Genomic DNA, 26,420 nt, shown 5'->3' with positions numbered 1-26,420 from the left:
TCGCTGTATTGTTGCATTTAGGGTTCTGTGTTTCTGTTAGAGTGATGCATTTTTGTACTATAAAGGGCCATATTTTTTTCTCCCCCACTAATTAGTACAGCTCCAAGTCGAACGCTTCAACCGATCTTAATTTGGCCTGATTATCATGGATTTTAGATACATATGTCCCACTTGTGTTCAATCAAGCTTACTCCCAAGTTAGTACAGAGGGGATTGATTCATATGAGAAGTTATCTTAGGCCTTTAGCCATTGGGGCAGGGACAGTGGAAAGCAGAGTGATCTGTTTTCATTTTTAAAATATCTTTGCTATTTTACTTCTATAAGTAACATAATAAGGAAAAGCATAAATCTTTTCCCTAATTTCTCAATAAAAAATAAAGCCTGCTCCTACTTTCCAGTGTTCAGCCCCAATAGCAATACCACTGAGATATCTAACAGGATTTTAAAATGCTATATAATATTTATTTTATTAATAATTTAATTGTGTTACAATTATTTTATTTTATACCCCTCTTTAACCATAGTGGGCTGCTTATATTTAAGTTTTGAATCCTCCTGCCCCTTACTCACAGGAAAGCCAAGACTGCAATTGTGTACCACTTACATGGGAGCTCCATTCACCACAGAGACTTATTTTTAAGTAGACATGTATACCATTGTGTGGTAAATTAACTATCCAGTTAATCCTTAATGTGTGCCTAGACTTCAGTTCCTGCACAGCAGGAGACATGCCTAAGCCTTTTTGCATTTACCGTGGGGGAGGACCTGATTTCAGATGTACCCACAGGAAATATGCATCCTTGGTTGCTAGAAAGGAAGGAAGGACAAGCTACAGAGATTCCAAGGACAAGAAAACGAGACAGGAGCTGGAAAGAAATGTGCACTGTGTACATTCAGATGTTTCTACACACACACACCCTAATTCTGTCTATTTATTTACTTATTTATTTATTATTAAATGTATTAGTCACCCATCTGGCTGGTTGTCCAGCCACTCTGGGCGATGTACAAAATAAAATATACAAATACATTAAACATTAAAAATCTGAAGCAATAATAGTAAAACCTAGCCCACCCCAAAAGCCTGTCTGAAGAGCCAGGTCTTCAAGGCTTGGCGGAAATTCATCATAGCAGGGGCATGGCGGAGATCATTTGGGAGGGAGTTCCACAGGGTGGGGGCCACAATTGAAAAAGCCCTCTCCCTAGTCCTCACCAGTCTGGCTGTTTTAACTGGTGGGATGGAGAGAAGGTCTTTTGAGGCTGATCTTGTTGGGCGGCATTGCTGATGATGCTGGAGGCGCTCCTTCAGATAGACTGGGCTGAAACCGTATAGGGTTTTAAAGGTCAGAACCAACACCTTGAATTGGGCCCGGTAAGCAACTGGTAACCCGTGCAACTCTTTTAGCGCTGGAGTGACATGATCTTGTCGGCGGCTGCCTTTAATCAGGCGGGCCACCGCATTCTGTACCAGTTGCAACTTCTGGACCGTTTTCAAGGGTAGCCCCATGTAGAGCGCATTACAGTAGTCTAGGCAAAATGAGACCAGGGCATGTACCACTGATGGGAGCAGAATGGTTGGGAAGGTAGGGGTGCAGCATCCGTATCAGATGGAGTTGATACAGCGCCTCCCAGCTTACAGCCAAGCAAAACATGCTGTTATAGTCCAAGGGCACATTCCTACCAGGCAGAAGCACTCAAGAGGGCGTGGAGCAGGGCCAGCAAGGGGTATGGATGTGAAGAGTCCCATGGACTAGATACAGCATCCCGGAGGGCTGCATTAAAGGGGACAAGAATACAGCAGCTTGTTAGGGCCCAAGTTATTGCTACAGTCTGGTATCCCACTCATCAATCACAGCTCTTACTTCATCCATTGGCTAAAAATACTGAAAGGAGAAAGCATGCAGGCTGGGTCATTTCGCAGAAATCAGTTAGGTTGCCTGCATATTTTGCTTCAGAACTTTGGTTTCAGGAGGGTTTTATGTGCTTTTTCATTTAGAGACTTACTTTGTTAATGAAAGGACAGAATCTGGGCTCCCTGATGGGATGGGCCCTGGTGCAATTGCTCCATTGTGCCATTGTAATCAGGCCATGTTCTTCCTCAATTTTTTGTTGTCCCTCCATGTCTCAAGAGAGCCAGTGTGGTGTAGTGGTTAAGGTGCTGGACTACGACCTGGAAGACCAGGGTTCGAATTCTCACACAGCCATGAAGCTCACCTTGGGCCAGTCACTGCCTCTCAGCCTCAGAGGGAGGCAATGGTAAACCCTCTCTGAATACCGCTTACCATGAAAACCGTATTCATAGGGTTGCCAGAAGTCGAAATTGACTTGAAGGCAGTCCATTTCCATTCCATGTCTCAACCACCTCATTTACTTCCTGCTGCTGCGGCGGCTGCTGCTTTTCAGACCACTGCTTACTGTGTCCATCTTTCTTTAGTCACCCTGCCACCTGAACAGCCTTCCTAGCACTCCTGGGATCATAAATGTTCTAATTCCTCTATATTGTGTGCTTTCTTCAGACCACCATACCTGGCTTTCTTTGAAGATGAGCACTATTTTTTTGCGAAAGAAAAGGCCCATTTGGAAGAAAATGTAATTAACCTCTTGACACAAGCATCACATTATAACATTTGCAATGTATACCAATTAGGTAAGCAACATTATGTGGTTATCTGCATGTCCACATCTTAGATTTTGTGCTGTTTTAGCAACAACTGAAAACCACTAGTGCCAGTGTGGAATACTAAATAACATTGCTTAAATCCCATTGAACTTAATACAGCTTAATTGTATCAAGTTTCAGATTCAATAACAAGCTATTCTAGAGAAAGCTAAGGTGTAATACAATTATCCAAAGTTCTCAATTTCTGACAAAACATCAAATATAAAAACCCACCCATATGCTAATTAATAAACAATAAGAACAAAATGTTCATTAAATATAAAATCTGTTATCCCCCAGCTTTGATCTTCTAAATAAAAGGTATGTTCACATTGCACATTTTGTGTAGTTCTATTCTCTCCAACAACTGTGTCTACCATATTTATTAAGGAATGGTTTAAATGTGTTTCCTTCTATTGTTAGATGGACAAGAAGATCTTGAACTTGAAAAATCTACTGAGCAAGGAAAAAGAGCACAAATAGGTGAGACTTCAGCAGCTGCATGATCAGATCTCTCTCTAAACAAATGAGCAGTTGGGGGGCTCCATTGTATTGGGGCGAAGGCTCTGGGGGAGGGTGTTTAACACATTCCTGTTGGCCTTTCCCAGTTTAAAATGAAGCCTCCAAACTGTTCTCAAGGTTCTGCATAGTTTGGTTCAATGCTTTTCTTGTCGAGTTTTCTTTTGTTTTTTCTGTGCAGTGAAGTAAATGCATATTAACAATGTAATGTACTTCACATTTTCCTCTCAAACAGGTTTGCCCTTCATCAAACAGATGCTTCTTTGAACTCATCCTGATCTTATTCCTTCTCAGGGTGCTTCCAGATTGTCACCATTTTTGGGTGGGATTCAATTACATACCAGCAAATTCAGGTTGTGCAATTATAGTTGACTGGGTGGTCTTGCTGCAAAACCCACATCACCAAAAGGTCAAACGTTTTGTGATAAGGAAAGTGACGGAAAAACCCCACATTTTCCTGTGTGGAAAGTGGTGGATGACACTTGCTTTGATGCAACGTTGCATCAAAAAAATCAGAATGAATGGTCATTAAACAGCCAACGTTGTGTAATTTCCCCACAGACAAATCAGGATGTATGCTCAATAAAGAGGTAATCTGGAAGTTGCCTTAGGATCTGATCGGATGTTGTTTGTGAACTTTTTATATATGAAGGAGGAGTACACCCTTGCTCTGCTTTGTCTGGATATCCAGGGAGGTCCCTCCCTCTCATACCTGGTTCATAAACTGATGTCTAACTGGATCCTTAGAAGTGGAGCATTTATCACAATGTGTTTCTATTAGGCTGCATTAACAGAACTATAGTTTCCAAATCATGTGAACTATTGGTTCCCCTCTATTTGGCACTGGTTAGGCCTCATCTTGAATACTGCATCCAGTTCTAGTCTCCACACTTCAAGAAGGATGCAGACAAATTGGAGCGGGTTCAGAGGAGGGTAACAAGGATGATCAGGGGACTGGAAACAAAGCCCTATGAGGGGAGACTGAATGAACTGGGCATGTTTAGTCTTGAGAAGAGAAGACTGAGGGGAGGTATGATATCACTGTTCAAGTACTTGGAAGGGTGTCACGCACAGGAGGGCCAGGATCGCTTCTTGGTTGTCCCAGAGTGCAAGACACGGAACATCAGGAAAAACTTGCTAACTTTTAGAGTGGTACAACAATGGAACCAATTACCTAGGGAGTGGGTAGGCTCTCCAACACTGGAAGTATTCATGAGGCAGCTAGATAGCCACCTGCCTGGTATGCTTTATTTTGGATTCCTACATTGAGCAGGAGGTTGGACTCGATGGCCTTATAGGCCCTTTCCAACTCTACAATTCTATTATTCTATTACTTTCTTAGGTAAGCTGTGCTGTTTTTAGAGCACACTATAACACTGTTTTTTTCTCAAGGAATGGTGAACCTTATGGTTTCCTTATTTAATTTTGCTTCCTACAATTCCCTTTCTTCTGTATTTCAGAGATGTCCCATTCCTTCCTTAACGAAAATGGTAGCACAATGCAATACAATGTGGTGCAGTCGCTCATGAAAGTGAAGGACTTACAGTTGTATAGGGAAGAGACTGATGATCAGAAAAGGCAATTCTCTGCTTCAAATAAAGAGATGCCTTCCAAATCCCAGGAACCATGTTTCCGCATATGCCCAGATGATGACGTTTGTGCGCCAGAAATATTTGAATCCTTACTGTTGTTTCTGAACTATAAAGGATATGAGAGCAGCTTCAAAGACATATATGACCTCTCATTTTCCTTTCTTAGCACCCTGTTTTATGGCTATGCCAGTGAGGAAGATCTGGTTGATTATTTTGTGCTGGCAAGGGAAGCAGCAAAACGAGCAGGTCTGCTAAGAGCCTTGGCAAGGCTGTGCTATCTGCTGGGGAGAATGAGTGTCCGGAAGTTCAAACTTTCTCAAGCTCGAGTTTATTTTGAAGAAGCGTTGGCAACGATACACAGAGATTTTAGTGACCTCTTCCTTATAACTACTCTTTATACAAATCTAACCGGTATCTACTTGAAACAGAACAACAAGGAAAAATGTGATCGCTTTTTTGAAAAGGTTGCTTCTTTGCTTATGGGACTTCCCGCCTATATCAGCAGCACAGTCATGGAATCAGATATTCTGAAGTATGCTTTGAAAAGGGCGGTGCTAAGTCAAAGCGAACATGCAGAAGCTAGAGCATGCTTCCTGCTAGCAAAGCACTATCTGAACTTTCAGCAAGGTGAAGAAGCACTGCCATTCCTAGAAAGACTGCAGCTTCTGAGTAATAACTTGGGTTTGCAAAATGACTCTTTGTCAGTTGATTGCTATTTTAAGCTAGGCCAACTCTACAGTGAAAAGTGTTTGCCCCACCTTGTGCTAAGCTGTGTTAAGGCTGCCTCTTCTTGCATCTCATGTACTTTCCTGGAATCATTCAGAAGCATTGACTTAGTATTTAAAAATGCTCCTAAACTCCATAGTCTAAAAGTTGTGGGACAAAGGCACCCCTCCCAGATTGCATATTATCTCAGGCAAATACTCCACTTGCTCGAGAGCAGCAAAGAACACCAAAAGCTGTGTAGCATGGTTTACTGTTACCTCTCTCTACTATATAGCCATCACAAACAGTACAGAAAAGCAATTGACTACATGGAGAAGGTACTGGACACAAATGTACATGCAAGCATTGAAGAAATTATTAACCATTTAGTCTTTCTTAGTTGGCTGTATATTCTCTACCAACAAAACACTGTGGCTCTGGACATTTTAAATGCCATTGTAGAGTCTACACAGAGCAGTTGTCAGCAATTAGGTATTGTTTATAACATGACTGCCATTGTTTTAAAGCGAATGAACAATACAAAGCAAGCAGCTGCAAACTACTATAAAGCCCTGAGCATTTCCAGAGATATGGGAGTAGTACATAATCAGGCTGTGGCTTTGGCCAACCTTGGGATTCTCTGTCTGCGTTCAGCTGCCAGACATCTTGGAGAGCACTTCTTAATTAAAGCAGTAACACTATTCTCTCATCTGCCAAGTGTTGAGTGTGGCAGAGATTTTTTAGACGTCCTTCTCAAGCTAGGATGCTACTATGCCAATGGAACGTATAAAGATAAAGGGAGATGTTGTTATGAATGGGCATTTTTGGTGGCAATGGAAACAGACAATTTGGAAGGTAAGTATATTATGCTTTCAAAACTGGGGTGACCTGTATTTCAGGGCCACCTTTTAAGCTGCTAAGATGAGAAGCTGTCTATGCACTGGGAAATGTTATAAAAGCTGTTTTCCTTTCTAAAATCATCTGCTATTTTTGTACAGTATTCCACTTTTCACTCTTTTGTGGGCATTATCTATTGGCTTCCCTCTCTATTTTCCCTCTTCCTAGCAGAAAAAGTTTCTCAAGAAACTGCTACCTCCCAATTCTTCCTTTGCTATTATGAGATGGAACCAGCAATGGATATAAAAACTTAAGGAGTGGTGATGGAAACTGCCTCTTTCTATCACACCTCTAACTGCGTGTGTGTGTTTGGGGGGGGGGAGAATCTGCACAAGTTGGATTCCAAAGTGGACTCAGCAGTTACGAGCTGGGTGGATCATGACCCGTATCAGATATGAGTCCACTTCAGAATCCACAATCTTGTGGATCCTTTTGCAAGGAGCCTGAGGACTGCAGTGCTGTCTCCACCTGGTGTCATTTTTTTCTTTTTTTAAAAACTTGGTCCTCAGTCACCCACAGGCTGATGTGGGGTAGTCATGTTTTTTTGCCATAAACACTGGGGGCAATTATGTTTTTCCGGTACAATTCCCTCTGAGAGTGACAGATTGTCATCAAGTCCCTTCACTCACCAGGGGACTTGATCTACTCTCAGTTCAAAGTGGGAGTGTCAGCCACTCCAGGTGGCTGGATGACTGAAATTTTTAAAATGAAATAAAGAATGTTACCAGATGGAAGCAGTGCTGCATCCCTTGGATGCCTCGTAAGAACTTGTCTTATGATTTTTACATTTGTGTTTCTGCAGAGATTTTTAAGAATTTTAAAGATGTAGTCTCGTTCTCATGCAGAACTGGGGTGGACCAGACTTAATGTATCTTATTATTACCGATCGTCAATTCCAACATGCAAAGTGCTTTTTAATTGTGTTTGACTGTGACAGTTATGGGGCAGGCCCACTGCCATTCCAGTTTTGCAATGAAGGGCTGTAGCTCAGTGGCAGACTACCTGCTTTGCATGCAAAAGATGCCAGGTTACATCTCTGGCATCTCATCCAAGTGTGGCTGGAAAAGACTCTAGTCAGAAAGCCTGGAGAGGTGCTGCCGCTGCTAGTCACTGCAAACAGTACTAAGCTCGATCGACCACTGGTTTGACTCGGAGTAAAGCTTTGTATGTCTGTGCCCTTTGAGTGGTGTGAATTGCACAAGGCTACAGGTGAATACTTGGTACAGGTGAAGGTACAAAGGAATAAAACTAAATCAATTTTTAAAAATAGTTTAAAATTATATTCAAGATTATTGGCTGAATACCAATGTTAAATTGTGGATCAGTGAATTAAAAATTCAACATTTTTTTAATTTGTTTCTAATGCGCCAGTGTTAATAAAAAGAATTCTTTATATGAAGCATGAGTTAATCTCCAGTCTATTATACATTACCCTGAGCCTTCAGGAAAACATGGGTTGTGAAAGCCATATCGCTGTTCAGTGGCCTTACAATAACAGTATGTTCCCTTGGAAACAGCTTGTTCCATGAAATCCTTTGTTCCCTTTTCTTTATAGGGCAGCTCCAGGCCGTTCAGCATCTGTGTCAGTTCTACAGCACAGTTCTTCCAGATGAAGCTCAGTGTGTCATCTACAATGAGTATCAACTCTCCTTAGTTAGGAAGACATCTGACAAAGTCATGGAGGGACAGATACTGGAAACAATCAGTCAGCTGTATTTATCTTTAGGCACAGAAAGGTAAGAACTGACACTTTTGGGAGCTGATTTGTTTTAGACTGAATGCTATTTAGCTACATTGCTACTTTTATGTCAATTGATTGGATGCAAAGGTGCCTTTCTGCATGAAGAAGGCACCTTCCATTCATGAAAACGCTATTCTACACCTTGTGCTAGAGCTCACTGCAAAAAAGGTGAAACTAATCCAAAGACCTTTTTCTGCCTCCCTAGAGCAGCCACACTGGTACCCTCCAGAGGTTTTGGACTGCAACAGCATGCTGGAGTTGGAGTCCAAAATATCTGGAAAGTAACAGGGTGGTGAGGGTTGCCCTAGAACTTGTACAGCCTCTTCCACAAATGGATACATAAGAGTTGCTATAGCCATTATCTAAAATGGCACAAGCTGCTGCACAAGTGTGCTTGGGAAAGCACTAAAAGGTATGTCATTGTTCTTCTCACATCTAACCCATTTTCTTTCATATTATTTTGTTGCTTCAGCAGCACTGAGGTACAGAGGCAGCAACTAGAGATTCTGGCAAAGCTCTAATGGGCCACAGTTAGAAAAGAACTTCAGTGCCACGTTAAAGCCTGGCTCAGTGAAGAGGCAAGCTTTATAAGGGCTTGAATCCAGTTTGGATAGAAACTAGAGTTGGAAAACAATTGCTGACTTCCTGTGTGGCTCACCTATGGCCCTTACAGCCAGCCACCACGGCCAGTGATTGGGGATGATTTAAGCTGTAGCCCAGCAACATAAGGAGGGCCAAAGGTTAGCCATCCTTGTGCTATGCAAGATAATGGAGCTAGGATGCTCCATCCATTGCATTACACAGAGGAAAAGAGAGAGGTTGCAGGGGGCCAATCTGAGGACAGGGGAGGACGTTCTTCTCTGCTGAGGACCCTGCAGGGAGATAAGCAAATAGACAATCTAAGCCCATTCAGATTGTCTGTCTCAGAAAAATGACCTGAGACCACTCAGTTGGTGGGGGCAAGATAATTTCCAGGTTAATCTGTGGTGGGCAGGAGTGGGATTATACTTAAGGGAGTCCTGGCTGAGCTGCAGAGGTGGTGCTGGAAGTCACAGTGAATGTGGCAGATTCGTTGCTAGGATAAAGCACATTGTAGTTTCTTCTTTATTCTTTCCGCTATTTGCACAGCTGGAAGTACATATACCATGTTGGAGTTGGCACTCAGAGTTTGGAAAGATGAATGTAATCTGATGTCTCTCCTCAAGAATGCACTGGGCTGCACTATTACGAACTGCTCAAGTGATGTGTAGCAAGTGTCATTTGTTTCCTATCATCCCCTTCCAGAAAATGGGATGTACTTGATAGGGAGCAAATCCGTTCCTCATGCGAGATGACAGTGTCATCCGGGCGGGGTGCATGTTTAGGTCTCCAGTCTGTCTCTTACATATTGTAAGTGACTGATTGCCATTCATTTATGTGGTGGGGAGAGAGGCAGTAAAACACTGCACATAGGCTGTGAACACACACCATACAATTAAAGCACATTTCCACCCAAGGAATCCTGGGAACTGCAGTTTGTTAGGGTTCCTGCATAAATGTATGGTGTGTACACAGTTGTAGACACAACATTGTCATGAGGCTAAGCCCCATTTATTACTCCTGTTGGTGCATGACTTGACGACTACTGACAGGAAGTGATGAGGAACAATGTGTGCTGCAATTTGTCAGCTCTCTCTTCACATGCACAGCCTTCTTGTCATCATGACTGGCATTTCGCTAGTTCTAAATAAAGAACAGAGCAGAAGAATTGACTATCCATCTGTTTGCAACTGTTACAGGACAATATCTAACTGGATCTGGGTAAGAGGTGGGAGAATTAGATTTGCCATTTGGGGGAGGGGCAGGATTTCTATAACAGTTGCATAACCAGCAGAGTTATAGGAGGGGAACCTTTTCCTGTTGCCTCATCTTCATGCTGAGCAGATCTTCTTTGGGCAGAGACACACTCACTGTTCTGCCAGTTCCAGCGCATCTCCACCTCTCTTCTGAAAACGGGCACACGACCCTAGTCAAACTCTGCCCCTTTTTACTGTAAAACCTGGTGGGAGCAGCTTGAGTGCATTTTTTAAAATTCAGCTTCAAAGATTTTTTGCAACGGGTTGGCAGATCAACCCTTTGCCCCTCCAGATGTGGTCAATGGAAACACTTTGCTATAGGCGACTAGTGAATTCACAGCCTTATATTCCTTTTCTTCGTGCAGTTACTAAAAGTGACACAGGAGCCATGCTAGAAAAAAGCTGGCAGCCAAAAGGAATAAAGTTGTGCCAAACTCTGTGGTTCAGGGTTCCTGCATGTTGGTTTTAGTCAGCCAAAAATTTAGAGTATCTTGAAAAAGTTAGGCTCATAGAGTTGGTATATCTCTTTTTTAGTAGTGTCTCTACATGTGGGTATTTCAGTGACAGCCTTTCAAGAACTTTGGTCACCATTAATCAACTTTTAGAATGAAACTAAGAGCTGCAGTGGTTTTTAACTGCCATCATGGACTGAAATTTCAGTGATGTGAGATTTTGGCCTTTTTTTTATACCTGCACTGCTTAATGATGAATATCTGTGGATAAGTTCAAAAGTAAGGTCTCAGATAGTCTTCCTGTAGTCTTTCAAATTATCAGTCTAACATTTGATAAATAGGTGTCCAAACTTTCATCTTAAAGTAAATTAGTAATTGTTAGGTGTTTATAGTCTTAGACCATGAACTCAGTATCAAGGCAACCTATGGACACATTGTAATGGTCAGCAGTAAATTTGACAATACTGTGTGATAGCTGGAAAACACGTCCTTGAAAATAAAGTGGTACAGTGTTAGTGGGGATTGGTGTTTCCTTTTCTTACTTTCAGTGATTTCTTTTAGGGCATACAGATCGGCCCTGGAATACACCAAAAGAAGCCTTGGGATATTCATTGATCTTCAAGCAAAAGAGAGGGAGGCACAGGCCTGGCTTCAGGCCGGAAAGATATATTATATGTTGAGGCAAAATGAGCTTGTAGATCTTTATATCCAGGTAAGGTTAGTGATACCATGGGAAACTGATGGGATAAAATGATAATGCAAGGATAGCTGGATTACTTGGCGGTGCATAGGTTAAATACCGTTTAATGTAATGTTTGTCTTCAGGATTTTTTTACCTCAATGATAGGATATAATTAAGTGAATATGCCCCTCTTCCCTTTCTCTGGAACATATTAATTAGGATCATTCATATTAACCTGATTAGAACAGAATGGAACATGTTAAGCCACTAACCTTGTATATGTGGGTCTTGAGTGACCTCCAAGAAAAGTCGTTATCATCCTGAGACATTTGCAGGCTTTTAAGATGTCATCTTTGAGCCTTAGTCCAAGTGATGATGTGAAGCCATTTTAAAAGCTTAGAGGAGTGGAGTGCTTTTCATCAGCTTTGACTGGTGGCCCAGCGGTGCCCCTGTCTGGACAGGGACAGCCTAACTTCAGTTCTCTATGTTCTGGTAACCTCTAGGTTGGATTACTTCAGTGCATTATACATGGGGCTGCCTTTGAAAATGGTTCGGAAACTGCAGCTGGTGCAGAATTCAGCAGCCAGACTGTTAACCAGGATAGGATGGTTAAAACTTGTAACACCAATTCTGGCACAACTGCACTGACTACCAATTAGTTTCCAGGCTCAATTCAAAGTGCTGGCTTTGACCTATAAATCTTATGCAGCTCAGGACCCCAATATCTCAAGGACCACCTCTCCCCACATTAATCAAACTGAACCCTGCGTCCTTGAGGTCCTTCTCCATGTGCCTCCCCTCAGGGAGGTGAGGAAGGTGGCAACACAAGAACAGGCCTTTTCAGTGGTGGCTCCCCACTTGTGGAATGCTCTTCCCAAGAAGATGCGCTTGGCACCATCATTATCTATTTTTAGGTAGCCGGCAAAAACCTTTTTATCCGGGCTTTTGGCCCTTAACTTGGAGGGCTTTAGGTATCAATGGCCTCTTTTAATGTGGCAGGTCTTGAAAATTATCTAGATCCATACCAATCGGGTTTCAGGACTGGACATGGAACTGAAACAGCCTTGGTTGCTCTGGTAGATGATATGAGGAGGGCACTGGATAGGGGAGAATTCACCTCCGTCCTCCTGGATCTCTCAGCGGCTTTTGATACCGTCGACCACGGTATCCTTTTAGATCACCTGGAGAGTTTGGGATTGGGAGGCACAGTTTTACAGTGGTTCCAGTCCTTTCTCTCTGATAGGTGCCAACAGGTAGCATTGGGTGACGAGGTTTCAGACCCTTGGCCTCTCAATTGTGGTGTGCCACAGGTTTCTATCCTCTCTCCCATGCTATTTAACATCTATGTAAAGCCGCTGGGAGAGATCATCAGGAGATTTGGGCTGCAGTGTCACCAATATGCGGATGATACTCAGCTCTATCTCTCATTTAAATCTTCACCAGAGAGGGCTGTGGAGACCATGTCCAAGTGCCTGGAATCCGTGAGTGGATGGATGGGCAGGAACAGGTTGAAGTTGAACCCTGATAAGACCGAGGTACTACTTGTGGGAGACAAGGGAGGGTTAGGAGATGTTGACCTGGTGTTTGGTGGGGTGAAGTTGCCCCTACAGGACCAGGTCCGCAGCCTCGGGGTTTTCCAAGCTGTCCATGGAGGCTCAGATTTCGGCTGTGAGCCGGGCAGCTTGGTATCAATTACACCTTATACGTAGGCTGCAACCCTACCTCCCTGTTCAACAGCTCCCACTCGTGGTGCATGCCCTGGTCACCTCTCGATTGGACTACTGTAATGCGCTCTACGTGGGGTTACCCTTGAAAACGACCCGGAAATTACAGCTTATACAGAATGCGGCGGCGCGCTTACTTACCAACAGCCGCCGACGGGATCACATCACGCCAGTGTTGTTTGACCTACACTGGCTGCCGGTTGTTTTCCGGGCCCGATTCAAGGTGTTGGTTTTAACCTTTAAAACCCTGTACGGTTTCGGCCCAGCTTACCTGAAAGAGCGCCTCCACCGCCACCAATTATGCCACCCGACTAGATCAGCCACACAAGGCCTTCTTTCAATCCCTCCAACCAAAACAGCTAGGTTGGTGGGTACTAGGGAGAAGGCCTTTTCTGTGGTGGCCCCCACTCTCTGGAACTCCCTCCCATATGATCTTCGACATGCCCCTTCCATAGAGGTATTCCGCAAGGCCCTGAAGACGTGGCTATTCCAGCAAGCCTTTGAGGTCATTGGGTAAATCACCATGATTCTGTCATTTATCGTATGTTGTTATTATAATTGCTTTTATATGTATTGATGACTTTCCAGTATTTTACCTATTGTTATTAATGTGATTGCATCTGTTATTATTGTATTTTATCTCTTTTAATGTACATCGCCTAGAGTGGCTAATTGGCAGATAGGCGACAAACAAATTAAATATTATTATTTATTTATTATTTAAAAACCTTTCTTTATTTGTACTGATCTGTTTTTAGGTTGTGTTGTGTTTGTTGCTTTAATGGGTTTATTTGTTATAACCAGTTTTAATCTTATTGTTGTAAGTTGCTCTGGGTTTCTTTGCAAGGAAAGCGACATCATCATCAATAATAATAATAATAATAATAATAGCTTCAGGTTCTCCAATAAGTAGGTCAGAAGCAAGAGATAAGCTCTGTGACATCGTGCAAATAAACCATGATGATCTGTAGAAGTTACTGAGGGGAACTTTGAACAATAGGTTTTGTTAGGGAGGCTGACAGTAAGTGACAGGTGGAATCTAATTGTTCATTGCAGAACTATACAAAAGTTATAGAGTCATGGAGCTCCTGGATTCAAAGGCCCAGTAACAATTTCAGCTAGACATCTTCATTAAATTTTAAAATCTCAGAATTACAACTTAGAAGGAGCTTGATGCTTGAACAATTTTTTCCAGAAAAGTACTACATGGAAAGCACTTCTTTATATACAAAATATCAGAGCTTAGAAAAGTTACTTTTTTGAACTACAACTCCCATCACCCCCAGCCAGCATGGCCACTGGATTGGGCTGATGGGAGTTGTAGTTCAAAAAAGTAACTTTTCCAAGCTCTGGAAAAGATGCATAAATTGTCACATGTGGTAACATCACCTCAAAAAATAAGTTGTAGAGTTCAAAAAGGTTCAGAAAAGGGCTGCTGGAATGATCAAGAGGATGGAGTGACTCCCCAATGAGGAAAGGTTGCAGGATTTGGGGCTTTTTAGTTTAGAGAAAAGGCAAGTAAGAGGTGACATGATGGACATGTATAAAATCATGCATGGCATGGATAAACTGAATAGAGTTTTTCTCCCTTTCTCATGACACTAGAACTCGTGGACATCCAATGAAGCTAAATGTTGGGAGATTCAGGACAGACAAAAGAAAGTACTTCTTCACACAGTGCAGAGTTAAACTATGGAATTCGCTCCCACGAGAGGGCCACCAACATGAAAGGCTTTAAAAGGGGATTAGGCAAATTCCTGGAGGATAAGGCTGTTGGGGTGGGGTGGGGCTATGAAGCACTTTCCTGACACTCATTGCTGTCACTTACCTGTACAGTACAGGGCAGGGTAGCAGCAAGGTTGGGACTGCATGGGCACATTGGCAAAGCTGATCTGGCCTCTGTTCCCTGTCTCCACCCCTTCAGGTAAATGGCAGTGATTCTCATGTTAGGAGGGCAGTTCCGTGGCACCACCCCACCGCAGTGGCTGCTCCTACTTTAAGGTCTATTTATACATCGCAAAAGGAAGATTGAATTAAAATAGTTCAGAATTATGTAGTGCAGAGGTAGCCGGCATGCTGTGGTCTAGATGTTGTGGACTTCAACTGCCATCAGCCCTGACCATTGGCCATTTTGGTTGGGTTGATGGGATTTGTGGTCCACAACATCTGGAGGGGACCGTGCGCCCTGATGTAGTGCTTATGTTTGAGATTATCACTATTTCGTTTTAACTGTCCAATATTACAGAATGTCTGTCTCTCTAGGTCGCCCAAAATGCTGCTCTGTGTACTCATGATCCTAATTTGGAAATGGAATTGTTTGAAGCTTCAGGAGACGTATTTTTTAATGGAGACTGGGAAAAGGAAAAAGCAGTGCCTTTCTACAGGGTTAGTGTTCTGTTCTTGGTTTTTCTAACTCTTCACTATCCACTCCTGGTCACAGAGATTTTGATGAGAACACTAGTAGGTGGGATAATGTTGTGTGATCTTCTCTGTGAAAATGCATTTTTTCAGTAACTGTTAAAACAATTTTTGTCTTTTGTACTTGACCTCATTTTAGGACAAGGCTCTCCCACTTGCTATGAAGATGCAGAACAGCAATGCTGAGCTCCGACTCTTCAACAAACTGGTGGGACTGCTGTTAACTCTAAAGGCATACGAGGAGTGTCTGGGATATGCACAAGCAGCATTAATACTCAGTGTCAATTTAGGTAAAGAGACTATGTGGAAGCCTGCCTAGAAGTCTTGTAAAAGAGAAGCCACTTGGGGCCTGTTCAGACAGGCATATACGCATCTCTTAGAAATGGATGACTCTCAAAGTCGTCATTCACATCTCTTAGAAATGCATGACTCTCAAAGGGACACTAAACTTCTGTTTGTGAATTTTAATCCGTCAAGATCCATTTAGAGGCTGCCTTTTACCCATAGGAGCCCAGCTGAGGTCATCTTTGAGGACCCTGCCATGTTCTCTCAGTTCATGACATTAGAACATTTGCAGCAAACAATAAGGCCTCCTCTGCAGCTGCCATGATGTCATGGAAAGATTTCCAGGAAGGAAGTGTGTGCTTTCCTCTCCCAAGTTCTAGCGCCTTATGTAAGGCCCACCTGTTTGTGAAGGGCTTTAACTAGTTGGTTGGATGTTCTTGTGAGATCTGGCTGTTATACTACTGCTGGTTCTTGTTTCTGTAATAGGCTTTCAATTAATTGTGCTTCTAATAAATATATTTCAAAAATTATGTTGTCTGTTGCCATGAGATCAAGGGGCAGCAGCCAACAAGGTAGTTTTGTTAGTACAAGGATATCCATATGTGCAACAAAAATTTCCCACACTCTCCTCTCCCTGTGTGTGCCTTGCACCCTCCTCCAATCTGCTCCAGAGGATTGGAGGAAACCCCAGAACAGATTTAAGGGGTGTGTGAGGGGAGAGGAGGGGGAGGGGAAGTTCTGTTGCACAATCAGAAGTCCAGGGGCTAACAGATCTACTTTTTTGGGTACCGCCCAATTAGAATAGAGTTAGAATGTTTTTAACTCAAACCTGCAAATCAACGAGATATTGCATGCTCATCACTTTATGACTGCATGTATATCCAGCCCCTAGACTTCTCTGTCATGTTTTCATGTCCCATGATGTGAACATAGTCTGTGCGCTACGATCTTTATTCCTTTCTACTGGAACCGAACAGATGTTCCTCCTCTTCCTTCAGCAAAATAAAGTCAGGGCGAAAGACCTTAAAGTCTACAGGGCAAACTGAGCAATCTCCAAGTGACCCTGTGTTTTTAATTTAGTTTTTAATTTAGTGTTTACCCAGTGTTGCATAGTTAGGTATCTATTTTTATTTACAATATTTATGGGCTACCCTATAACAAAATTCAGTAGCTATAGCAATGAAAACCATAATAAAACATGGTGCACCAGAGAACAAAGAGTGAATTGAAAGAGATTTAACAAACAAAAAGAAACCTAAAAGACCTAGGAAAATAAAAAAGTTCTTCATCTGGTGTCAAAATGACAATGTTAGGTAAGCCTCCAGGGGTGGGGGCATTCCGTAACTGGGTGCCTCTATTGAAAAGGCTACCTCATAAGCAGCCACTGGCAGAGCCACTCAGAAAAGGGTTTCTGAAGAAGATCTCAAAGTGTGGATAGATACATGTTGGGAGAGGTCACCCTTTATCTCAGGCTCCATCGCTTAGGGCATGAGTGGAAAACCTTTTTGGCCTGAGGGACACATTCTCTTGTAGGCAACCTTCTGGGGACCAGTGGTTGTGTGAGGACAGAGGCATAGGTGAAGTAACTGATGTGACTTGCTTTTTTCATGGCTAGGCTGTAGCCTACTGTCTTCCCCTCCCTCTTTTTTATCTTCGCAACACCCCTGAGGTAGACTAGGCTGAGGGCTGGTAGTTCAGATGCCAGAATTGTGAAACTGCACATACATAGAGTATTTTTTGCTTCTTGTTATTTAACAAAGTTGGCAATTTTTTATATTTAGGTATTTTGTTGTAAATATCAGGATTATAAATGCTGCAGTTAAAGTAAGGGAGACTGCTTTTCTGGCTTTGTGCATGCTTACTTTTCTTTCCATGGTCTGTGAATGACATATTTGTATATTGCTTTTTCCTTCCAGGAGCTCAAGGTTGTATACATTATCATTCCTTCCCCTCTTTTATCCTCGCAACAGCCTTGTGAAGTAGGCTAAGCTAAGTTAATATATGTACATAAGTAGTGGTTCATGCCAACAGATTATGGTTGGGGTGTGTGAGAGGCCCAGTCCATGTAGAGTGCACCGGGCCCAGGAAATTTCCCTTTATGTACATGCCTATATGAGACATTGGTACCTCTCTGTATTAGGATGTGCAACGGGGCAGATTAAAAAGACTCTCTTCTCCTCCGCTAAATCCACAGCCTCACGCACCTGAAAGGGGGCAAACAGATTGTGTGAGTTTATCTCAGAAATGTAGGCTTTGAACTCTCTGATGGGTGGGGGAAACCAGCTATGTGTGTTGGTGGCTGGGGGAAGTTGAATAGTGGCTAGCAGGCAAATAGTTAATCGCTCTTTTCTCATCCCAGCTGCAAAATACTCTTTTCTTTAGGGCATTTTGTGAACAGAAAAGGATCACCAGGCTGCAGTTTGGCCCTGGATGTTTTCAATGCGAGTCCATTGAAAAACATTGTGTGTTAAGGAGATATCAAAGTTCTCTGAGTAGGGCCCATTCACATAGGCACATGCTCACACATGCAATTATAAATGTGCTGTATTTATTTTAATATTTTCTTTCTTGGATTTCCTTGCTGATTCTTTTACTTACGTCCTTAGGAAACCAGTTAAGTGAAAGGATAGCCTATCACCGGCTGGCTGTTATCCACCATCATCTAGAGCAGTGTGAACTTACTGAGCACTTCTTCTTAAAAGCCTTGTCCCTCTGCCCCTCGCCCCTTGAGTTTGATGAGGAAGCCCTATACTATGTAAAAGTGTACCTTGTTCTTGGAGACATTACGTTCTATGACTTAAAGGTGAGATACTGATGGAATTGATATCTGAATATGGGAAAATATTTTTGCTTGATCTGGATTAAGAAAGGGGACAAATATTATAACAGCCTTGCGTGGCTGGTGGATTGGGTCAGTCAAGAGTGGCTTGCTACCTTAGGAATGGTGTATTTGTTTGCATTAAATGCATTGGATTATTTCATTCCCTTTGACTGTGGGGCAAAAGTTTCGTGTAGACAGCACTTCACCATTGACTGCTGTTCCACATATTTGTCATTTATTTTAAAGCACTTGTGCATATTGATTGAATCATTTTAGGGAGCTACTTGAACAAAGTGGACTAGTGGTGGCTTTGGGTCCACAGATGGCCTGTACCAAATTCAAATGTACAAAAACGCATTTTCAACAGGAAAGAGCAGTTCAGGGTGTGGAGATTTTGCCTGTTTCTAATTTTGAACCTCTTGTTTCTGTGGTTGCTTGAAGGTTTGCGTGGGGTGGTGTCTTGATTTCAAGGAATAAGGGGGTAAGAGAGAAGAATTGGATGGCATTGATACTAGTCATGTTCCTGGTTTTTGCTTAAGATAAAATGATTTTGTAATGTTGAGTTTAGGAGCTGATTCATAATCTTATGAAGCATGTTATTGTTATTCATCATCATCATCAACATTTACATCCTTTACCACCCTCCAAAGGAACCCAGGGTGGCAAATCAGGCACAGTAGAGTCCCACCAGCTATAGCCACAATAAGAGTATAGGGTGGTTTCTAATTAAGTCATATTCCGAGTGAAAAAATGGAAATGGACTGCCTTCAAGTCGATCCTGACTTATGGCTACCCTATGAATAGGGTTTTCATGGTAAGCAGAATTCAGAGGGGTTTACCATTGCCTCCTTCTGAGGCTAGTCCCCCCCAGCTGCCTAGGGCCTGCTCAGCTTGCCACAGCTGCACAAGCCAGCCCCTTCCTTGTCCGCAACTGCCAGCTGGGGGGCAACTGGCTCCTTGGGACTATGCCGCTTGCCCTGGCTGCACAGGTGGCAGGGCAAGTAACCCCTGAGCCATTTACTGTGGGGGTGATCTTTAGCTGGCTTTTTACACCCAGGAGACACGAGCGGGGATTTGAACTCACAGACTCTGGACTCCCGGCCAGACCCTCCTCCCCACTGTGCTATACCAGCTGTCATATTCCAAGTAGACCCTTTGAATTAAATGGACTTAAGTTAATCATGGCTACCTTTAGTTAATTGTTTTCAATGGGTCAACTCTTAGTTGGATGCCACCTGTAAAGTATAAAAAGAAATGCTTGTCATTAAATACACAGGGACAAATGCCAGGGAGAGAGAGGCAAGAATTTTAAAGCATCTGAAAGTCTTTGGTTGTGTCCACATCAGGGCACCAATGTGTATTCTGGTTGTGGTTTCTGTGTGCTTGTTTGTGCACTTGTGTCTACATGAGTGCTTTAAGTTTTATGCCTCCAAATCTATTTTGACATTTCCTGTCCACACTACTGGGCAGTGCTTGATGTGTTTTTGCGTTGTGTGTTGTCCCCTCCCTTCAATTAGTACTTCCCTGCCCACCCTAAGTTTTTTTTTTTTTTAATAATTTTTATTCAAATTTTTCAAAAGACAAACAAAACAAAGTCAAAAAACATAACAATACAACAACAAAAAATAAAAATAGTTGACTTCCGATTTGTCGCAGATCAGCTATAAGTATATAATATACATCAAACCTGTCCCTTAATGTATACATACAGGATCACTTTTCTCCATAGGCTGTCTTAGTTAATCGTCAAATCCCAATATCATCATTTTATTTTGATCTTTCAACAAAAAGTCTAAGAGAGGCTTCCATTCCTTAAGAAATGTATCTGTCGATTTTTCTCTAAGTAGACATGTCAATTTATCCATTTCTACTAAGTCCATTAATTTCAATAGCCATTCTTCCGTTGTTGGTGTTGATTCCATTTTCCACTTTTGTGCATATAATAATCTTGCTGCCGTAATCATATATAATATTATTCTTCCATATTTCTTTTCTATTTGTTTATCCATAAAACCCAATAAAAAAAATTCTGGTTTTGACTGAATATTTATCTTTAGAATTTTTTGCATCTTCCTACCTATCTGTGCCCAAAATGATTTTGCCTTTTTACACAGCCACCACATATGATAAAATGATCCTTCTTGTTGTTTACATTTCCAACAAACATTAGAAACATTACTATACATTTTTGACAACTTTTCTGGAGTCATGTACCAACGGTACATCATTTTATAGAAATTTTCTTTAAGATTATAGCATAGTGTAAATCTCAAGCCTTTTTTCCACATATTTTCCCATTGATCCATTTGTATGTTATAACCAAAAAATTTTGCCCACTTTACCATACACTCTTTTACTTGTTCTTCCTCCATATCCATTTTCAGTAAGAGTTTATACATTTTCGCAATTATATTTTCATCATTTGTACACAATCCTATTTCAAAATCAGATTTACTTATTTCAAACCCATACTATACCAGCTGTCATATTCCAAGTAGACCCTTTGAATTAAATGGACTTAAGTTAATCATGGCTACCTTTAGTTAATTGTTTTCAATGGGTCAACTCTTAGTTGGATGCCACCTGTAAAGTATAAAAAGAAATGCTTGTCATTAAATACACAGGGACAAATGCCAGGGAGAGAGAGGCAAGAATTTTAAAGCATCTGAAAGTCTTTGGTTGTGTCCACATCAGGGCACCAATGTGTATTCTGGTTGTGGTTTCTGTGTGCTTGTTTGTGCACTTGTGTCTACATGAGTGCTTTAAGTTTTATGCCTCCAAATCTATTTTGACATTTCCTGTCCACACTACTGGGCAGTGCTTGATGTGTTTTTGCGTTGTGTGTTGTCCCCTCCCTTCAATTAGTACTTCCCTGCCCACCCTAAGTTCTGGAAACCTGCAGGTATTTGTTTACTTGTTCTGGTGCACATGGAATACAAGTTTTTTTATATACCAGATTTATACAAAAGAGCAATACAAATCATGTGTGTGTGTGTTGCTCCAAGCCAGGAAACCTGTCTGTTGTGGGCGTGCAGGAATCTACTTGTTTAACTGTGTCTGTGCACCTTTACATTTCATTTATTTGTGTTTGAAATACACGTTTTCCAATATATCAGATTTGCACAAAAGAGTTGTTAAAAAAAAAAGTATGTTGCTTCAAGCCAGGTAAAGATTTGGAGTCATTCACTTGTAATGCTGCCAGTTCCTTTCCTCCCCTTTTCCTTTCTCACCTCCTATCTCTGCAAGGGCACTTCTTTTTAAATTTAGCTGTTTTATGCAAGGGCAGTTCTGTACAAAAGAGCTGGTTTAAAAATAAAAACACCACAAAAATGAAAAGAAGGGAGGAAAAGACACAATCGGCTTCAAATCCATATCAGGGTCCAGTGCAGACAAGCCCTTTGTCTGTCTAGACCAGGGTGGAGAACTTCCAGCCTGCAGACCACGTATGGGCTGCCAGGGGTCCAGTTTGGCCCACAAGGCCATTTCCCCCAAACCACAATCAGCTGACATCACTGGTCTCTGAAGCAGCTCATTATGAGCAAAATCAAAGAATCATAGAGTTGGAAGGGGCCTATAACGCCATCGAGTCCAACCCCCTGCTCAGTGCAGGAATCCAAATTAAAGCATACCTTTCCAGCTATCTCTGGAATGCCTCCAGTGTTGGAGAGCCCACCCCCCTCCCTAGGTAATGGGTTCCATTGTCATAAAGAAAGATCGCTACTTTAAAGAGCCCTTTTGCAAAGGGCTCCAAGATAGCCTCCTGCCCTTCTTGAGCTTGCAGAGGCTCAAATTGGAGCACAGAAGTTGTCCTAAAGCCTTTGCAAGTCTCCCTGTGCTTCCCTTTTAAAACTCTGAGATCTGGAGTTTAAAGGAGAGGAGACTTCCAATGCCACAAGGGAGTTTGACAGGTTAGTGGACCTGTCCATCTATGAAATTTGGCCTGCGAGGCCAGTGCAGATAAGTATCTGGCCCCTGGAGCCACAAAGGTTACCCACTGTCGTAGACAGTATTCTTCTGCTTGCTTTAAGCTTTCAGAGTAAAGCAGGGTTTAAAACAATCTAATTAGTAGTAGTAATATGGAGTCTTCCACAAGGGAACATGAGGGCCACACCAACACGTCCTCGTCCAGAATTGTAGTGATTGTAATTATGACTACAAATAACCATCACACCTTACAGGTAGCAGCATTACAGGAAGGTGAAAAACATGCTGCTGCCTGCAAGGTGTGATGACAGTTATTCATAGTTATTATTTATAAGATTTAGATATTGATATTCATATAACATTCCACAGTGGCTCATATCTTGCTTTGCTGTTTCAGGACCCTTTTGATGCTGCTGGATACTATACTTTGGCCCTTGCAGCTGCCATGGACTTGGGCAACAAAAAAGCTCAACTGAAGATTTACACAAGACTTGCAATAATTTACCACAACTTCCTGGTGGACCGAGAGAGGTCTCTCTACTTCTATCAAAAGGCAAGAGCCTTTGCCACAGAGCTCAATATCCGCAGAATAAATCTAGCCCCTGATCAACATATGAGGACATCATGGGCATCTGTGAAAAATGTCATGTGAGGATGTGACATCAGGGGACTTTGTGATGGGGATATTTTGATTCTCTTTTGCCAAATTGCAACCATTTCTTTTGTATGTGACATGAAAAGGCCCATGATATATATGGGCATTTGACCTGAATGTCACTACTGTAGTTCCTGCTTTTATGTGCGGGCTCCAGTGACATGAAAGCAAAAGGTTGGAGAGCTGTGGCAACAACCTGTCTTAACCTTACAAGCAGATGTTGGACCTAATTGTGTACATACTCACTGTTGAAACAGGAATGTTAAAATAAGATTTACTTCAGTAATTAACTGAAATAATAAATATACTGACTGACTAAATCTTTTCTCATGCTCCAAACCTAATTAATGTGGATGTTCTGGGACTTGTTTGCAAAATATTTGTTTCCAAGTGGGGCTCAGGAATAAAATGCTGCAATATATCTCACATATAACTTGAGCTTGTGGCTGATGGAGCTGAAAACACAAAAGTTGGCACTAGGCAGAAGTTCCTGCTCTTAACTTTGGTCTTATTTCTTCAGCAAAATTTAATTAATTTATTTTTGTGTAGTTTGTGAATGCTTAAAAGTGTAACTATTGGTGACTGCATGCAAGTCAACAAACACTAGGCTCCCCCATGCAGTTTAGGTTGGGGTTTGGCCTAAGAAGGCAATTTAAATAGATTAATATTTGCTGGAAGAGAGGTATGAGGGATTTTTGACTGGGAAGTCAAACCAGCCTCTGCCCTACCTCTGACTTGTAATATTAACAGTGGACTATAGTGCAGAGTACTTTGTGGCCGTTATCTATGGTCTGAAGGCACATGAAGCCAGCACCCTGCTGAAGCCAAGCAGCGTCAGGTCAGGTCAGTGCCTGGATGAGAGACTGCCTGGGAACCATCTGTAAGCTCCCTTGGGTTTCTGTCATGAAAAGAAAAGTAGGGTATAAAATAAATAATATTAAATAAATAATTTTTAATATTTATAGACCACTTTTCACCGCAAGCACAACAATAAATAAAACAATCCATCAATCAAAGCAATATAGTGTTTAAAATCAAAAAGCACAGGGAAAAACATAACTTTAATAAGTAGGCACAATATTACAGCACCAACACAATCTCTTGAGCCAGAGTAGGCTTATCAAATTTACCATAAGCCTGCCTGGGTGAACAGAAATGTCTTGGGGTGCTTCTCCACGGTTGCTATTTTGGGATGAGATTTAATCATATACTGGCAAATTCAGATTGTGGAATTAAAGTTGATTTGGTGCTCTTGTGCAACAAACCTGCTCCCTACCCCACTGGACTTTTTGCGTTAAGGAAAACAATGGGGAAATGTACTGCAAAGCGAGGGATAGCAATTGCTTGATCCAACATCATATGACCAGGATGAAAGCTCAATAAGCAGGTCTTCTGGATGTGACCTGTGTCTCTCCACTGCCTTGGAAGAAGCACCACCACCATTTATTTATATTTTGGAAGTGTGCTTGTTGCACAGAAACACCAAATCCACTTTAGTTGTGCAACTGAAATTTTCTGGTATGTGATTGAATCCCATCCACAAAACAACAGTATGGAAGTGGCTGCAATGTGCTCCCCGTGCCTGCCCAAGCTGGCACAGGGTTGTCTGTGTAACTGATAAAAGTTTATAAGCTCTCTGCCCACAAGAGGGCGCCCCCTGAATACAGGAACACACAAACCTTTGCCAATTACAATTAGTGTGATAATAGCAGAAATACAGAAACTATAAAGCAAAGTTAGTTCTGAGTTTTGGAATAATTGGAAATTACACTCCAAATATGAGATAACATTGGATGAGCCATCAGACCACCTGGAAGATTAGTTCTAACTTGTGTAGGGAGTCTCTGCAAGTACAGGTGGCTCCCTGCTTTAGAAGCTTACCTTCCAACTTCTGGAAAGTGACAATGATGGTGTGTGTCTGTGTGGCATTTAGCATGCTTGCCCCCCCACTCTCCATACTTTTATACACAAGAATGTCTGCAGAAGGCTAAAAGCTATCAAAGAACATGCGAGTTATTATTGAAACAAATTGAACAAATAGATGTTCTCATATTATCATTAATTTCCTCCTACTGTAACCCTCAAACCTCCCAGACACTAACTCTCTTCAAATTAAATTAAATTCCTCTCGCTCTCTGAATCCCAACTCATTTTTCATGTAAACAGCAAATGGAGATAGGCTAAAGCACTGACCTGCCATCACCTTGCCACATTGCCTTTTTCACAGGGATAGGGGAGAAATTTGATTCAGTTCACATTTAAAGCTGAATTTCTCAAATCTCTACTTTCTGAAACAATGAGGACTAAAACATAGCCATCCTTCAAAATTTGCATTTCTCTGAATTTTGTGATGCAGTTCTCCAACCAAGCAATATTTACAAAAGTGCCTATTTAGGGGAGAGAGTGCACAAAATGAATATATTGTCAAAAATAACACAAAAAAATGCATTGCATTAGGATAATTTTTTTTGCAAAAATGTGTGTGTGAGTCAAAACCATTCAAAAATGTATTTATTAGGAAATTTTTGCACTAAAACGCTAGAGAATTTTCATGAGGTTTTTTTAACAAAAACCTTGCTGCAGAAATGTGGAGAACTGAATTTAAAACTAGAAACATGCGGTGAGGGGAGAACATAGCACCCTCACCCTCACTCACTCCGCTTATGTGGAGCCTTTACATGCAAGTGGCACATCTGAAAAGGGCTTTTGACTACTGCTGTCACTCATAAACAGCTTCTCCCAACATTCCAAAAGTCAGTGCGGTCCTGCCATTAGGCAAAGTGAAGCAGCCACCTCAAGTAGCTGATTTGGGCTGTTACGAAATGGCAGTAAATAGTTACTTGATTTATTAACGTATTTCTACCGCTGGAGAGCCGAGAAGAGCCATTGGTGGGATTTTTTGCCTCAGGTGCCAGAATACCTTGACCAGTTTGGAGTAATATGAAGCCCTTGACTGTGGTGAGGCAGCAAAGTGTCTTGGACTGGCTTTGCAAAAGAGGGGGAACATATCAACCATGAGGAAAATGCATTCATTCTAAGGAAATATGCCCTTAGAAGCTGCACACTGTGGGATAGTCTTTCAGGATACTTGCTAATTCAATGTATTAAAATAACCCTATGAGAAAACAAGAATGGGAACTTTTATCCTACGTGGGGTTTTCTTTAAATCCATATGCACTAAGACATACAGCTGAACAAACAAAATTCTTTGAGACAGAACAGTACATGCTCCAGGCTTCTGTTAGTTTTTCTTAAGGGACAATAGTTTAGGCTAGGCTATTGGTGGATTCTTCTTGCTTTCTTCCAGAGACTGATAGGGCCGCTTCATCTGACACCAGCATCTGCATCTGAATTAGTAATTCCAAAGAATGACTTACCTCCCCAGATATTCAGTTCCTCCCAGTAAGATTTATGATGAAAGTTGTTTTAGGCACACATACTTATGCTGATCTCATAGTTGGTGTATTTTATCCACAAACTCAAACATGTCACAATATATATATATCTGTG

At 41.8% G+C, this 26,420-nt stretch overlaps 1 protein-coding gene across 10 annotated transcripts in view; it reads left to right on the top strand.

Annotated features, from left to right (window-relative positions):
* SH3TC1 (SH3 domain and tetratricopeptide repeats 1) overlaps positions 1-23,230 on the top strand; it is a 75,638-nt gene extending 52,408 nt beyond the window's left edge. For all 10 annotated transcript variants that reach the window (XM_061583931.1, XM_061583935.1, XM_061583933.1 and 7 more), the window contains 9 exons: positions 2,518-2,648; positions 3,084-3,143; positions 4,640-6,331; positions 7,929-8,109; positions 10,963-11,113; positions 15,070-15,192; positions 15,365-15,515; positions 18,117-18,313; positions 22,653-23,230. In XM_061583931.1, the coding sequence (XP_061439915.1) occupies positions 2,518-2,648; positions 3,084-3,143; positions 4,640-6,331; positions 7,929-8,109; positions 10,963-11,113; positions 15,070-15,192; positions 15,365-15,515; positions 18,117-18,313; positions 22,653-22,907 (2,941 nt within the window). In that variant the 3' untranslated portion in view covers positions 22,908-23,230. The remainder of the gene's footprint in view (positions 1-2,517; positions 2,649-3,083; positions 3,144-4,639; positions 6,332-7,928; positions 8,110-10,962; positions 11,114-15,069; positions 15,193-15,364; positions 15,516-18,116; positions 18,314-22,652) is intronic.
* Positions 23,231-26,420: the final 3,190 nt, after the last annotated feature.

Source organism: Rhineura floridana, chromosome 9 (genome assembly GCF_030035675.1).
Source record: "Rhineura floridana isolate rRhiFlo1 chromosome 9, rRhiFlo1.hap2, whole genome shotgun sequence".
Classification (NCBI taxonomy): Eukaryota; Metazoa; Chordata; class Lepidosauria; order Squamata; family Rhineuridae; genus Rhineura; species Rhineura floridana.
The sequence above is the reverse complement of the archived record's forward strand: the minus strand, read 5'-3'. Positions and strand labels throughout refer to the sequence as shown.